This window comes from Labrus bergylta, chromosome 9, assembly GCF_963930695.1.
Source record: "Labrus bergylta chromosome 9, fLabBer1.1, whole genome shotgun sequence".
NCBI lineage: Eukaryota > Metazoa > Chordata > Actinopteri > Labriformes > Labridae > Labrus > Labrus bergylta.
Genome location: NC_089203.1, coordinates 20,832,468 through 20,849,153, shown reverse-complemented (window position 1 = coordinate 20,849,153; position 16,686 = coordinate 20,832,468). Strand labels below are relative to the sequence as shown.

At 39.8% G+C, this 16,686-nt stretch overlaps 1 protein-coding gene across 1 annotated transcript in view; it reads left to right on the top strand.

Annotated features, from left to right (window-relative positions):
* The window catches only part of LOC109988859 (ecto-NOX disulfide-thiol exchanger 2-like), a 92,359-nt gene extending 75,974 nt beyond the window's left edge, over positions 1-16,385 (top strand). Inside the window, exons 10-15 of the mRNA XM_029278577.2 lie at positions 3,303-3,490; positions 5,298-5,438; positions 7,965-8,015; positions 8,627-8,732; positions 11,170-11,255; positions 14,498-16,385. Coding sequence (XP_029134410.2) covers positions 3,303-3,490; positions 5,298-5,438; positions 7,965-8,015; positions 8,627-8,732; positions 11,170-11,255; positions 14,498-14,629 — 704 coding nt within the window. The 3' untranslated portion in view covers positions 14,630-16,385. The remainder of the gene's footprint in view (positions 1-3,302; positions 3,491-5,297; positions 5,439-7,964; positions 8,016-8,626; positions 8,733-11,169; positions 11,256-14,497) is intronic.
* The last annotated feature ends 301 nt before the right edge of the window (positions 16,386-16,686 follow it).

Here is a 16,686-nt window from a genome sequence, read left to right as displayed (position 1 = left end):
ATGTACTCTGAGAGCGTTGAAATCACAGAGGGAGAAAGCTGAAGTGACAGTAATCTTCCTCTAAGGAGCTGACAACCACCCGACAACTCCACATGAATAAGAAACACATGCACAACACATCAACATGCTGACAACATACATGCTTCACTGAGTGAATAATGAACATACTGTAACTACTAAAAGACATCAAGCCCAGTCCCTACTGGATGTACACAATACTCTATAATTGTGTGTACGTGTGTGAGCGTGTGTGAATGTGTCCACATCTCCAAGCTGCCAAATCATTTGATATCTAAGCACCATAATCTCCTGTTTTTCCCCTTGAGGAGCATCTTTATGTTTGTCAAGCAACAAAAACTAACAGTGCTGATAATCTTTTCACCCCCACCGCAATAAAGCATGTATCTAGAGTGATTGTCAGGACAACATGCTGTACCGTGACCACCACATGTCAAGTCATTCGATATTTTGCATGTTGTTTTGCTCTATCTTCCTGCTTTTTAATCGTTCTGATCTCTGCCTCTGCTGATATGACAACTTCTCTCATCAGCATGCAGATGTATGTAAATGAAGTCAGCTTAGCCCCCTTCTCTTCGGCAACCTTGTTATTTAGCTATCAGTAATTAGCATTGCTGTCATTGATCTGTCATTCCTCTCCATGCTGCAACGTCGACCCAGGTGACAGGTGTTAATGTGATACTTCTTGGTATTTGTGTTAAAAGGCTAACTGTTACTCGATCTTTACTCACTAAGTTGAAAACGTTAACTTTTCAGCTTGAAACCCAGTTCTTTACAACTGCAGCCTCTTAAAAAAGTAAATCAATGCTCTGAGTCTGAGTCGTACAGAAAAGCAAAAGAATTGCCTGTGTGAGTGGCTGTATGCCTGTGCGTGTGTGTGTGTGTGCATGCAGGCTCCAGGATGTCTGCAGGTCGATAGCTCTACCTGTGATGTAAGAGAGGGGGAATTACTCAGAATCTGACCAAGTGGTTGACATCTCCTCGCACCGAGCTGATGAGGCTCTCAGATCAATATTCCTCTCACTGCAAACCTTAATTTTGATGGTAGAGAAGTGCACACAAACACAGCATGGACGTGCGCACACACACACACACACACACACACACACACACACACACACACACACACACACACACACACACACACACACCCAGCAACAGTTCATTAACACAACCAATGGTCCTCTGTGATAGACTGCAGGCAGCACTCGTGGACACCCACACTAAAACGAGCCAGATAACACACACACACACACACACACACACACACACACACACACACACACACAGACCTGCACAGGATGGGGCTTATCTTCACCGTCCAGTCAGTGTGTTGAACTTTCCCCAAAGAGCTTCCCCTCGAGGCCCACAGGAGGAGAACAGAGCTGATAACAGTGGATACGACTGCAGCTGAGCGGGTCTCATACAGTAATAACTCCCTCTGTCTCCTCTCTGTGCTCGATAGGTCAGCTCAGATGTCCAGAAGAAAGCTAATGGTTGAAACACTTTGAGATTATCACAGCTTTCTCTGTTAGTATGCTGAAGGTGCCAGATTATTGGCCCTTAAAGGCAGAATGTGCAACTTTTTGATCCAGCAGATGTCGCCCTTGAGCACCAGCATGAAACCAAAAACAACTTGCGCTGCATTGTTGTGTTAGCATGCTAATGCTAGCGATCTTTATTATGCTCGTATCTTCACACTGCATGTAAATTTACACGAAATGAGCGTGATCTAGAAACACAGTTAAGCAGTGAGAACAGTAAGTTATTCTTCTTTTCTCTAGTCCCTCAATTAAACAACTTTTATACGCAAGGGGATGAGCTGGCTGTCAGTCCTGGCGATGTAAACAAAGTGAAGATAGGACACGGAAAGCTCGGAAAACATCGCCGACATTGGGACTCGGGTGTCACACTCATTGTAGACAGTCATGACTCAGTTATTTTCAGAGGATATACTTGATTTCTATTACATTTCAGTGTGAAAAATCGCATATTCAGCCTTTAAAGGATGAATTTGTGACTTTTTGATCCAGTAGATGTCGCCCTTGAGCAACCAGCATGACACCAAAACAAACTGCTGTTTGTTGAAGCATCCGCTATTACTAAGCCTCAGTTCTCCTCCAGTGACCTCCAACCCCTCTCCACTTGAGTAGCATGAAGGAGTTATGAATTAGAACGCACCTTCATTAAGCACGAGCAGCGGACAAAATTGTCCTCGGCTCAAGCTGCAGTGGCCTGTGGCCTGGATTATTGTGTTAGCAGGCTAATGTTCGCACACTTTGGTAAACTCATAGCGTCATAATGCACATGAATTGACACAGAATGACCGAGATCTAAAGCCTCTTTCATGACATCAAATAAGCAGTGAGTAGGCTGTGTTATTCTTCTTTTCTCTAGTCCTTGACTAAAACAGCTTTTATACTGAAGGCCGTCCCGTCCATGTAAACATGATTTAAATACGGCCCAACAATAACACAGCCAGTGGGACTCGCACTTCTCACTCATTGTAGATAGTGACTCCGAGATACATTTTACAAAGGATATATTTATGTGTGAAATGTGGCACACTGCTTTTAGCATCTTTGTACCTGACATCCTTCTGAAGTAGCACATTTTATTTTAAAGGCTTTAATGTTGTTATTGTTAGCTTCTTAAATAAAGCGATTGGGGTCCAACATTTCAAACAAAGTCTGACGACTGTGTGGTGTCTTTTGCTGATGTTGCTGCTCTACCTAAAATTCTTCACCAAAGAGTGTTACAGGACTCTTTGTGATCCATCGACAGTTCTGTTGGTTTATCCAGTAATAACAAGTTTACAAAAATCGCAATAAATATTTTGTGTTGTTTGTTTTTCATTATTTTGACAAGGAAGTTGACTTTAAACGCTGCCATGAATTATTCTATGTACAGTAGAAGAAGACAGTCAGATTGTTGTGTCAAAGCATTTTAGAGAGCATAGTTTTCACACATATCGATCAGACTCTACCTGTCAGAACATGCTACACACACATTATTCTTCCAATTTTAATGTTCACCAACCTGAAATCTATTTCTATACTGTCCCTCACCTAATGGAAAATAAGCAATCCAATCAGGCTTTCCAATATCAGGGTGTAATAGATAATACATTTAAATGAGGCAAAATATGGAAGTTTGAAAAAGTATTCAAAAGCCAGACAGCAAGAGTGACACTCAGCCTGATAATGATATGCAGCAGTGCGATGTTATACATTATCGTCATCATAGTAAACACTGCTTTGTGCACTTAATGTTGAAACCTGCAGGAGTTTCTCAAGCTGAAGCCTTAAAGGAGGAGAACGACTCCCTTCGCTGTCAGCTGGACGCCTACAGGAACGAGGTGGAGCTGCTCAAACAGGAACAGGGCAAGAACCAACCAATGAGGAGTGAGGAGGACAGCACACACGCTCAGCAGCTCAGCTTCCTGCAGCAGGCTCTGCAGGGCATGCAGAAGGTAACACTTATTTTACAAAAACATAAGCAAAGAATCATACAGTCACTCTTTTCCTGTCCTGTATCCAGCAAGAAGTTTCATCTCCTATTCATTACCGTTCTGCTCCAGGTTCTTTTTATGAACAAGGTCGTTCAGGTTAACCCGTTGAATTTTCCTCTTAGACTGTCTTTTGTTCATGATTCAGTATTCTCAAAGAGACCAGTGAGGGAACAAGTACAAGAACAGGTGTCTGCAGCTGCTGTTAGTCTTTTTCTGAAGAGCTGCAAAAAATAATATTTTCAGGTTTTCTCTTTTCAAAAGAGTGTATTCTCTGTTTGAATAGATTTTCCTTGGCATTAGAGAGTTGTGGGCACTTAAGGCTTTAGCAAAGAAATATTATTTATTTATTTTGAAAATGTGTAGCACTCAGTAAATTTGCCTTAGTGTGTGGTTGTATATCATATTTAGTCTTTTCTCTTCAAGTAAAACCCATCTGAAGCCCGTCATTCACTCTAAAGTCAGGGTAGAATGTCAGCTAACTCTGTACGACTGAATCGTTTACAATGCACAACCACAGCTCCCTATTTATGTACTCACACTTATGTATTCACACTGTAAGAGCCGATTGTTGAGCACTGTACGAGTAGAATCGGTACATACATACATACAAAATAAAATATAGATATTTCCTGCCAACGTTTCTTTCATGATCAGAACGTTTATGCAGGCACAATCAGGAAATTAAGTCCCCAAGTCTGGGAATTGGCTCATGGCTGACTGTGAGTAGTCGTACCACCATAATGTCAAACATGTCAGGAAATCATCCAACCGGTAGAGAGGCTCAGGATCAGGCTGTGATCAGCTGCTGTGCTGAACTCATACAGTGTACGCCCAGATTGGTTTGGTTTTGTATTTGGACTATCCAAGGGTCACAACAATAAAGTCAAGTCATTATTCTTGTTATTATCACTGTTTTATCTACAGTCTACCAAAAAGGTATCTATGCAGGTACTAACATTCATTCATAGTCTTCAATAAATATTAAACATGGGGGTTAAAATAATGAAAAATATTAGAGAAGTCTTGCACATCTGTGTACACAGTGGGGATGTATGGGACCTTAGGGTCCATGTGTTTAAGTTAATGAATAAATAAAAATACACTGAAATTAGATATCCCCCTCCCCCCTAGCAGGAGCTTGCGTGTTGTGTCGCTCATCACACAAATTACAATGAAATATTCTCGGCATGATGTCGCAACCTGCGTTCTCTTTTGAATTAAAGGGCATGTAATAATGAGTGCTTAATGTGCAGCTTTGGATGTTTGAATTCCCATCTTTAAAGACCCCCTGCGTCTGGTGGAGTCTTAATTTGTTGAAATTCAAACAGTAGGAGGGGAATCTTTTGATCTGTGTTAGCAGAAAACTTCAGAGGAAAAGTAAGAGATAAATACTGTTGTACACTTTATTTTCTTTTGTCATCCAAATCAGTGTTTCCGCTTTACTTAATCTGTCTTGACTTTTTACAAGCGATTTGGTAAATTACTCCTCATGGACTCATAATATCATAATGTAAGACAGAATATTATACATCCATTGTTTCATTTAGAAAATAATTGTTGGAGATATATCGGTGTCTAATTGCTTTCTTGTGTTGAGCTGAAGTTTAAATTCTTAGTATAGGGATGACATGTTCAATATTAAGTAAACTAATGTCCGATTGTTTTCCTGCTTTCACCTTGCAGTTTGAATAAAACAGTGTTTTTGTCGTCACGGTTAGTTAGTTCAAAGAAGAATTCAATTTATTTTTGTTCCCTCTCCTCTGTGCAGCAACTGTTAAAAATGAGAGAAGAAATGAAACAGCGAGAGGCGGAGCTGGAGAAGAGTTTGGAGGACAAACAGCAGCTGAAGAACCAAGTCCAGACCCTGAAGCAGGGACTGCAGAACCTGCAAAACACACACGCAGCGCAGGTTAGTGTGACGGGGGGGGGGAGGAGACACATTTGTCAACAGCTACCAAAAAAGTATTCGCCAACTCCCCGCGGTGAATTTAAATATGAAAATGTAGTTTGGAGTTGCTCTCTAAGTTTAAAAGAGAACTCTAAAATCTAATTTGCATTTAAATAAGAACAGAATGAGTTCAAGCTGAGTTCCAACACATGAAGAATTTTGAAAATAGGTCATCAAAAACAAAAAGAAAGAACGTGATAGTTATAAAATTTAATTTTTAGGTTGGGACAATGATTTCAGGTTTCCGACAAATATCAGATTTTTTTTTTTTCTAAGCTCCTCAAATGTCCCAAAGTAGCTGTTTGTGTGCATCTGTATAATATCAACACTGCAGGGGAAAGCCCAGCACAGTGACACAGACCATTCCTGACTTCAGTCAGTGCTCTGGTGTTCACATTTTCCTCTCAGGGAGTTTAATATTCTCATTCTTCACATTATAATCCACTCTGTCATTTCCAATGTCTCCTCCAAAAAGTGAATGTTGGAGCTTTAAAGCAGCTCAGTCAGTGATCAAGCGTGTGATGATGTGTCCTTCATTCAGCCTTTATAAGTGAACTGTAATGAATCCAAGAGTCAGTAATCCACTTATAATCATTTGAAGGACTATTTGACATATTCTGAGTAGAACACTATTTTCCAAAGTTTCTAGTGTCCTCTAAAGTTTGTTAAAACTTTCAAAGACGGATCTTATTGTCAAAGCATTCAGTTCACAATAAATTACAAATATATATCCAAATATGTAGCTATATTTTAATAATCAATTAATAACCCTTTGATTTAAAGATTTAGAAAAAATACCTTTATTCCTTTAATACATGACGTTTAAAGCTCCACTGACAGGATTGTAGCTGGTTATGTAAAAGAATGAAAATAAAACTGAAGCCTGTTGATCAAAGGAAAAGTCTTTGTTTACATTTTCCACATTAAAAATGACTGTTTTAAGTGTGTACACGACAAGTTCTGTAACGTGATAAGAGGCACCACCTTGTCCACAGGGGGCGCTAAGAACCCAGTTGTAAAAGTTGGTTGGATATTTATTAATTTGTATACATTAGGGTCAAGTGTGAAGCAAGTAATCTGACACTACATCACTACTTGCAGTGCCCGTCCGGAGCTGGGCCTTTAGAAAAATTGTGTGTTGTCGTTCAGATCAACTCGCAGGACAGAGTTGTCAATTTGGTGTAATGGTGAGGGTTTGGTTAGAAATGTGTCCCTGTGACTGGGAGCTGTGGGAGAAATGCTAATTAAACCCCCTGCATGTGAGCACACATGAATCCTGAGAGGCAGTCTCATTAAAACGGAGGAAGAGAAATCAATGTTTGGGTGTAGGTTTCTCTGAAGATTAGCGGTCATTGTCGGTGATTTGTCATGTTGAGGACTTCTCTTTGTGCCATCAGTTCTCCTTCACTGGTCCAGTCACTGATTTGCTGTCACAGAGCCGCCGCCACACATTACTGGATTTACACCAGTGCAGGTCATTGAGGCTGTTGGCACTTTTACTTACAGTATGATAAACATGAAAAAGTTAAATAAATGTCAGTGCTGCCAAAATGTTAAATTTTCTGCCATACTAAATTGACTATGATGTGAGAAGCGAGATTATTGTAACAAAATATTATTAGCCAGCAAAAAATAATCCATTATCAGAACTGAAAATCATGTGCCCCCTTAGACTGGGACTGGCTGTGGCTGCGTTGGTCGAGTTGGTCGTCTCTCAGCCAGAAGGTTGAGGGTTCAATCGCCAGCTCCTGCAGCCACATGTCCGAAAGAGTGTTCTGTTTTCTGCTCGTAGTGCGAGTAGTATCATCTTCTCATCACACAGGGAAAAAGCTTATTTAATGATAGTTGAGCTTTAATCCATGTCTTTAAAAGGGTGTCTATATGCACAAGCAATTTACAATCCCCTCCTCCATGACATCTCTAAACTCCAACACTGTTTTTTACTGCGTCTCAGGTTGCTAGTTGGACTGTAAACAATGGCAAGCAAATAAGGAAGTGTTGTTCAGATGTCCTTTATTGCTTTGACCAGAGGCACCAAAAGTTTGGCCATCAGTCTACAGTGTAGTCAGACTGATGGCCAAACTTTTGGTGCCTCTGGTCAGATCTCATTTTAACTGTAACACTAGGTGCTGCTAATAAAAAAAGGTCAACTTATCTGGTGAGCACAACAGTGAAATACATTTTGGGATGGACACAACAATGGTTAAGGATCTTGGTTCAGCATTAGCCAAACCCATCACCAAAATTATTAATCTCTCAATATCACAGCGTGAATTTCCAAGGGTGTGGAAATCTGCAGTTATTACACCAATTTACAAATCTGGTGATCCCCATTCACCCTGCAATTATAGGCCCATCAGTATTATTCCTATTAGTTGTCTGTTTTTGCACACCGAGCTGTGTGCATCCACGCACGCCAGTCTGTCTACATTAGCACTTACCTTGTTTCTTTGCCTCTTGTCCTCGTGTGTTTGTGATGTGCCGCAGCTGGAGATGTCGAAGCAGGACGACAGAGGCAGTGAGGAGAATCAAGCCAGTGTAAGTGGGGAAAAAAAGAGATCTAACCCTGAATTCTCCTCTTCACATATTGTTTTGTGTCCTCATTTCTCCCGCTCCTCCTCTGACTCTCCTCTCTAAACTCTTCCTCTAACATGACAGATCATTACAGGCCGATCCAATTCACTGCCACCACATTTCTCATTGAGTAAATCAGCACAGACACAACTAGGCTAAGAAATAAAGGAGTCATAAAGACACAATGACTCGCAAATGTGCGTCTGTCTCCACACCCACACACACTGACACACACTGTCGGGGTGTAATGGATAGATTAAAAACAGAAAAAGGCCAACAGGCATCCCACACCATAAGTGAAAAGAATACACACACACACACTGTTATGGAGGACCACAAACAGCAAACACTCCTCTGACAAATGTTCTATCACGTCAGACATCTGAAACAAACAGTTTGATCATTTCTTCTCTCCCTCTATTTCTTCTTCAAACACTTCGTTTGTGTGTGTTTCTGATGTGTTCAATGTATTTTATGTTTGTCTTTTTTTTTGATAGTGCTTACGTTTGCTGGCTTGTTTATTACTTTAGCAGTGACTGATGTGTGTGTTTGTGTGTGTTTGTGTGTGTGTGCAGGAAGCCACAGTCTCTGCAGTGGTGAGCTGCAGTCAGGAGAAAGAAGGTCCAACAGAGAAGACTCCATCGAGTCCTGTCCACTCTGAAAGAGAAGCTCTGCTAGTCGGTACGCTGACACGGATGTTTTGCATTCCTGTTTTACAGTTTGACGAAAGCTTTTTATTTGCTGAATTTTAAATTTTGAATTGCTCACTTAATTTGTTGCAATGTTTACGAGGACAAACACATTGTGTAATACTATTGTGCATTTGTAGGAATACCCTTTTTTCCCCCCCTCATGATTTCTGCTTAAGCTGATTTATAGTCGTTTTTTGGAACTATACTCTCTTAAAGTTAAATATAAATCTAATAATTTATCACAAAAAGGAAACTGGAATTAAATGATGATTTTAAAGTAACATTATGCTAAAAAGAATAATGTAAAACATCATCTGCCATATTTAAAGGCTATAGTGTTTATAACTGTTCCAAATAGTAACACATACCAGCTGCACCACTCTGTCTCCCTTTATCTTTCTCTAAGAATGAAGCAGTTTTAAAGTCTGCTTTGAATTCTACCAGTGCGTGCTCCACCAGCAGCTGCTATCCAACCTCTGTAGTCTCTGCAATGCGAAACTCCTAAAAGCAAGTTTTGCAAGCTGGTATTATAAAAGTTGTTCAAGGACCAGATAGTCAGATAATCAGACCATGAAACTTTTCCTATTTCTTGACATGAATCTCTCTGTTCTCTGCAGATAAAGGTAGTTCATATATCAGTAAAATCATTTCCTGTATTATTTCCCTTTGCTGGGGTTTCTGTGTTAATACTGTAATGCGACCACAGCAGCATCCTCCCTCTCCTTGCTGCTGCCAATGTGTTCAAATTGAAAATGAGAGGTGATGGCAATAACAGCATGCTGCCTGAAAGAACTGCACACTGTGTTTTTAAGGTTTGAGGATTAATAATTAGTACAAATATGACGTGTTTTCACACAATGTCATCTCTGATGAGACATTAAAATTCTTCAACGAATGAACAAACACAACTGTAAACCTGGCCTACGTTTAATAAAATGGACTCAATGTTGTATACAATGGGCATATTCTGATCATATGGGGGCCTCAAGGTGGATCCTGCATTACTGCTTGGGTCAAAATCTGGTTTATAAGGACCTGTATTATTTCAGGTATTGTGCTAACACAGTCTAGATTCCTAATGAGAGTACTATGAAGTTGTTGGCATAAGACAAACCTGGGATAATTTAATGTGCTTTCTATGGCTGCAGGCACTGTGCTTTATGAGATAGATAATGGAAATAGAGAAGATTATTAATGAAATCACTGAATGGTTGAAAAGTTGTGTCAGAAGGGGCCAACGGCTCTGATTTGCCCAGGGCAGCCTCGCAGGTTAGTGGTAACAGGTGTGAATGCTCCAAAAGCACAAGCAAACATTCCTGTGTTTCGAATACAGCATGGAGTAAGAAGCATTACAAGTTTGTAGAAACACTGAAATCAAAGGGGGAACAGATGCAGAGCTGATTAGTATAATAAGCTGTTGTCTCATCTGCAACAGTTTAGAATGAGCTACAAATGTTTATGACAATTTAAATCACAAACTTTGGATTCCCCTCAGATGCAGAATTCATTTTATAGTCATAGTTTGCATTTATTGTGAGTTAAAAGACTCCAAGGATGATGAACAGGGGAATATTTGTCTGAAATTGGAGGAAAAGTTGGAGCCGTGGAAACTATTAAAAGTTTAACTGTCATTGTTTGAAACATTTACTGATGGCGCACATACATCGTGTGGGCGCATGTTGTCACTGCAAACGTCTGCACTGTCAGCTGGAGATGTTCATTGGCCCTTCAAGGCAAATAAACACAGACGGCAAACCCACTCCAGTGGGCTGTTTTATGAAAATAAATCAACAGCATCAAATACTTTATGCTACGTCCCAGTGCACCAGTAGAATCTCTTACTTTTTGCTGTTGGAGCAGCTCCAGGCGAGCATGTTGATTAAGTATGAACGACCTCCTGCAAGCAGCAAATTATAAGGTCATGGAGTTTGAAATTCCCCCTTGAGAGTGCCTAGAAATTCTGGTATTCTTGCTCTAGTGTTCAAGATAATGTAGAACTATGTGACTAACACTTTTGTTTAACTGTTGATCTCTGGATGCTCTAAAGGTAGAAGGTAGTTAGTGAGGTGGAGGATTATCTCTCTCATGTCCCGGTGAGCTGATAGCAGATGGTTTGTTTGAGCTGAGCTTTGACGAGAGGCAACAACATCAAAAGCTGTCATTAAACACTTCCTTTAATCAGGAGCCACAATGGAGAGGAGAGGAGAGGGGAGGAGAGGAGAGGAGGGGAGGGGAGAGGAGAGGAGAGGAGGAGAGGAGAGGAGAGGAGAGGAGAGGAGAGGAGAGGAGAGGAGAGGAGAGGAGAGGAGAGGAGAGGAGAAATCCTCTTGCAGTTTGTCATTGTTTGACAGGTGACAGGAACTGGAGTTATGTGCCACATCTCCTCCTTTACTTTATCTTTGCATGACTGGTTTGTTCCTCCTCAGGGATCATCTCCACGTTCCTGCACGTCCATCCGTTTGGAGCCAGCATCGAGTACATCTGTTCCTACCTGCAGCGTTTGGACACAAAGGTAACAGACACAAACCTTCACTGTACCAGCTGTATGTCACTGATCAAAGAACAGCAAACTTGAAAGCAACATGATGTGGGACTTCAATATATGTGTGTGTGTATATATATATATATATATATATATATATTATTATTATTATTATTTATTTTTTTACTTCTATTCACTTTAAATTAAAAGGTATTTTTTACTCAGTGGGTTGTAAAGTTCAGTATGGTACAGCTATTAATAGAGCATTGTCTGTGGTTTGTGAAAATGTATTTGACTTCTGTAAATGCTTTTAAACCATGGGCACATACCTGAGCACAGCAGGGGAAACACTTCAAGAGATTAAAAAAACATTCACAAGGAACTTTCTGAAATATGTCACTAGATGTTGCTTAGAGGTAAAACTTATCACAGACATTTAGGAAAGAGTTGAATTCTGGACACGGTTTCTCTCCCGTTTCTGACCTTGAGTTTCATAGCTGTCTGTCTGACCTGATTCTGCTAGCCTTGCGATTTCCTTTGATGCTGAAACATATCAAAACTAGGTCCGTCATTCTGACACATGCAGCCGAACACCATCCTCCATCTTTAAACACCCCGAGTTTCTATGTCTGCTGAACCACAGGCAGTTCACCTTTCTGCCAAAGTGTATCAGACATATTATCGCTCTTCACTTCCACTTATATGAGGCTTTCAAAATGCCAACATTCAATGTCACCTCCAAAAGGAAACACAGAGATTAATGGTCATGTCTGCTCCCCGCCCTGACATGAGGACCTTCAGGGGGGAAAAAAAACAGGTTTCTCTGCTCCCTTTACCATCAAAGATACTAAAACATCCAACGTGAAAACACCAGATTTCAGGTTACTCAAAGTTTCTGTATTGTTGAAAAAGTGATTTGTTGTGCGCAAAATATTCGTCATGTACACAAGGTTGCTGCCAGATGAAACTCTTTGAATATGCCCATCACCATCCTGACTCATCAGCACACATGCAAAGAAAATATTGTGACTGTATTCTCTCGTGCCTTTTGTGGACACTGAAAGTATAAAGTGAAAGTACGTGCGTGAGCAAACACCCACACTTGTTGGTCTGTGTGAATATGAGTTTGTATGCATTGTGTGTTGCTCGGCTACACACATAAAGCAGCCCACAGAGTTGTTATGAACAACACAGACTCCCCAGAAACAAGAACTGATCCAGTCTTCTTATCTACACGCTCCACACACAGCTCCATTGTGTGTAATGTCACACACGTCTTATCTCCATGAAGGACCTTAATGCATCGTGACATCAACACAGAGCCTGAACAATCTACTTATTATTGAGAGACGCTGTCGACAACAGCTCGTACAGTGAATCGTGGCAGCGTCACCTCTGAATTTTAATCGACTCGTCATTCTCAGCCCACCTGAGTGGTGTGAGCAGGATTACGCTGTCAGACTCTAACTTTGAGTTTGTACTGATCTGACGATGTTTAAAGAGTGGCTATTTAAAAGCTGAAAGATTATGACTACGCCTTTTTCATAGCAACATAACTTCCTCACTGTGAGTGATGAGTAGATTTTAAAATCTAAAAGGAACATGGGTTGAAAGCTTCTGGAAAATGACTCCAACAAAAAGAGCAACATCTGCACAGTGATACCAACGAAATGATTTTCAACACAATGTTTCATCCGGCTCAGATCTTTGCAGAAAAAATGTTTGAAAATAAGTTTTACACTCAAATAGAGTATAAAAACAATTCATATATGTAATGGACATTTAATACATGTCTTTTTGAACACATTTTGTGTTTGAGTGTAACTATATGCATTAATTTATTTTTAGCAATATTCATTAATAAACAAGTAATAATGACTTTATGTGCTCCTGTTTTGTGCAGAACCTTTCAAATGAACAGCCAGTTTTTATTTGAAGCTGTTTCATTGATTTCTCAAAGCATTATTTGGAGATAATGACCAGGTGCTAAGTTGTCAGCAGTATGGAGGATGGCCCTGAAAGATTCATTTTCCCATGCCCAATACACAACTTAGTCTCAAATAGCCCAAAGAAGAAAACGTTGTTTCAGTTTTAAGAAGTCCAGGTGATCAAAATAAATTCTGTTTTTTAGATTTACTGTAAGAATAAGTATTGAAGATTAAACCGTGAAAGACAAAACAATATAAAACATGGAGAATAAGTTACATTGTACTATAAACTGCTGAATGTGCTATCACCTCTGATTGATATTAAAATCCAACTTACAATCTGAATAATGATAACACATTGAAAATTATCAGTATACAGACTAAAACAAGATATCTGACATTCTCCGGCAGAGAGCTTTGCAGCTGGAATAGATGTCCCCTTCCAGGAATGTTTGGGACACTCCTCAGTGTGAGGAGGTGAGCTTTAGGGTTTCTGGGTACCACACTATATTAAGGGTCATATGGGGTTAAATACATCTTTGATATGAGCAGAGACTTGACCATGTGAAGCTTAAAATCAGTGTATTTAGTCAATGAAAAGCATCCCTGAGTAATGTAGTTGCCCCTCTTGAAGAAGTTCAGTGTCATGGCCTTTTAATGAGCTGTATTCAATAATCTTTTCCCTGTGAGACCAGAACAAATCACATTATTACAATGAAGCCTAGAGGGGATACAAGCATGAATGACCTTCTCTGGATCTCTGAATAAAACACTTGTGCAGCAAGCAGCACCCGTGCAAGTGACATGAGGGCTTCTGGTGTCATATTTGTTAATTTGCTATCTAAGCTAGACATAAGATTACAAATAGCACTGAGGCTCTAATAGAAAATTATCAGGACCAAAGATAGACCCTTGAGGAATTCCATAGTATACATTGCTAGAGAACAGACTTCATCTGCCACAGGAGAAAGAACATTCTATTAACCTGTGCCTACTAATGCTAACAGGTTTTTCCTAACTTCATAAAATATCTCAGCTCTGATATGCCTTGTAGCTCACTGCATAGATCATATGTCCGTATATCAAGGCCAGGATATTTAAAACCAAATTCAACAGCTGCAAGTCCCGGGTGACATATTTTAGAGCAAAGCAATTCTAGTATTTTTTAACAGAGTTGATTGGCATTCATACAGAGCAGCTGCCATCATTTTGTTAAATCTAATATAAAACTGAACAGGAATATAGAAGTACCTTGGGTGTTATTACTATGTACTCTCTGTTAGAACATGAATACGTTCCCTTGATTTCTTGTCTAACCCTGGTCTGGTATGTGTGTCTCTTCAGATAAACACCAGTGAGGTGGAGGCTCTTCTCTCTCGGCTGCCTTGCACCTTCATACAGGAGCTGAGTGGAGTCGGAGCCAGTCTGGAGAAAAGATGGAAATTCTGCGGCTTCCAGGGCATCAAGAGCACATAGAGTCTGCTGGCTACACTTCCAAGATGTGGAGGAGAAGACAGGAAGACGAGGCTCAACATAAGGAACACTGTGGAGATGTGAAGGACAGAGTATAAAGCCCACAAATATCAGAGACTGTGGACTCTACCTGACTGTTCAAGGACACAGAAGACTGAGCAGAGAGGATGTTACATGAGCATTTTCAGGGACTCTGAGCAGGTGGCAGAGACTGAAAGACGCAGCATTCCCGTGGTTACTGGAATAATGTCACACAATCATGAAGACAGAGGCTTCTTGAGCATGGACTCTCACTGAGCTTCTCAATGCCTGCAAAATATTTCTTGACCTAAAGACTTAAAGAGTCACAGAAGTGCACCAACTCCTTCAGTCACTGGACTCTCAAGTCGTTAAGAACCACGTGGGCTGGGCGTCGTACTTTCTGAGCCAACAGTCGGCTCTGTAAAATGTCATTAGTTTGGTTCCATGATCATGACCCATCCTTAAAATAGAAACACAGTTCATTGGAACCATTCTAGGCTACAATCTTTTGATGAACTTGTTGAACACAGTTTGGACATTCTCAGTTAAAACAACATGTAAACTTATACAGTATGTTGTAACACATGGTATGTACATATACAAGTGAAATGAATATAAGTGAAAAAGTATTTTTGTGGATGCAAAGATTTTTGTTATTTTTTTATCAAAAATAAATTAATTTATATGAATACACATCCCAATTTGAATGGTTATTTTATGTAAATATGGAAATTACTTTTATTTAAATCACGTTCTAATTCAAGTTGACCATTTCATCAGATTTTAGATTTCCCTTATGTTGCCAAGTAATCACTATTTATTTTGTACATGAAATGCAAGAGGATTTTTATTTTTTTGAGAAAATGATTTTGCTATAAAATCATGATTAAAAATCTCTTTATTAAAATGGTTCTCAAGATGAAGTTCCTGCCACCAAATGGGTCCCTGCAATACATCTGAGGGATAACAAGATAAATATTAGGTCTTTTTTTTTTTATATATATTTTTATTTCTAGTAAGATACTTGATACTTTGACGTTTTTGGGACACCTGCAAATCCTTCAAATACAACAATCTAGAAATAAATGATGATTATGCACCAAAAATAAATGTTTGACTACAGTACCACTCTGAGACATGTGTTTTAAAAAATATAATTACGAGGTAGCTCATATTAGCTGATCTTACAGGAAGTGTCAGTGAAATTTGAAACTGCTTTTTCTCTACCTGTAATGAACAGTGTCATCAGTGCGGTGGAACAGTTATCTGACCTCTCTGATGGCAAACATCCTGATCGGTCTGTCTGCGTTCATGCTGCTCATCCCTCTGCAGTGGATCCCGCAGCTTGTCCTCTACAGCCTTTTCCTCGACATCAGTGTCCGGTGCTTGATGGGAACCAGATGCTCTACCTCATGGTCCTGTTGAAGGAGCAGGTGAGCAGGGTGAGGTTTGATGGGCTGGTCTGCTTACTTTAGTGCTAAACCTTACTGTATCACTTACGTTATCTCCCCTGTAGTTGTTGTTTTTTTTCTCATAGATGGTTATTCTAGAAATAAAGAAATAGCTTTTCTTTTTATATTTATAAGACATACTAACATTCATGTACACAGGCTTATCAATTATTCATCAAAAACATTTTTTTACATATCAATGATGCTTTTAGTACTGTAATAGTGAAATATATTGTTTGTAATGTTTTTAAAATTATTTATAAATAAAATAAAACATAAAAGTATTTCAACTGTATCTTACCTGCTCGTCTTTGTCCTCCAACCCACTTCATCGTCCATGCGCCTCAGAGGAAGGTCCACTACTTCTGTGGGATGCAGGTGAAACAGCTGATCATGATGATCCCTCCTCTACACTGACCACTCGACTCTGTATAGAATGAATGTAACTGTGCAGTATGACTTATATCATCCGTCCTCATCTCTCTGTGTTTCATCTCAGGACCAGCCTGCTTCTCAGAAGAATCGACACCAAGTATCTGGAAACCATGGACTCGCAGCACATGTAGAGCAGCAGAGAAACCTTAAAGG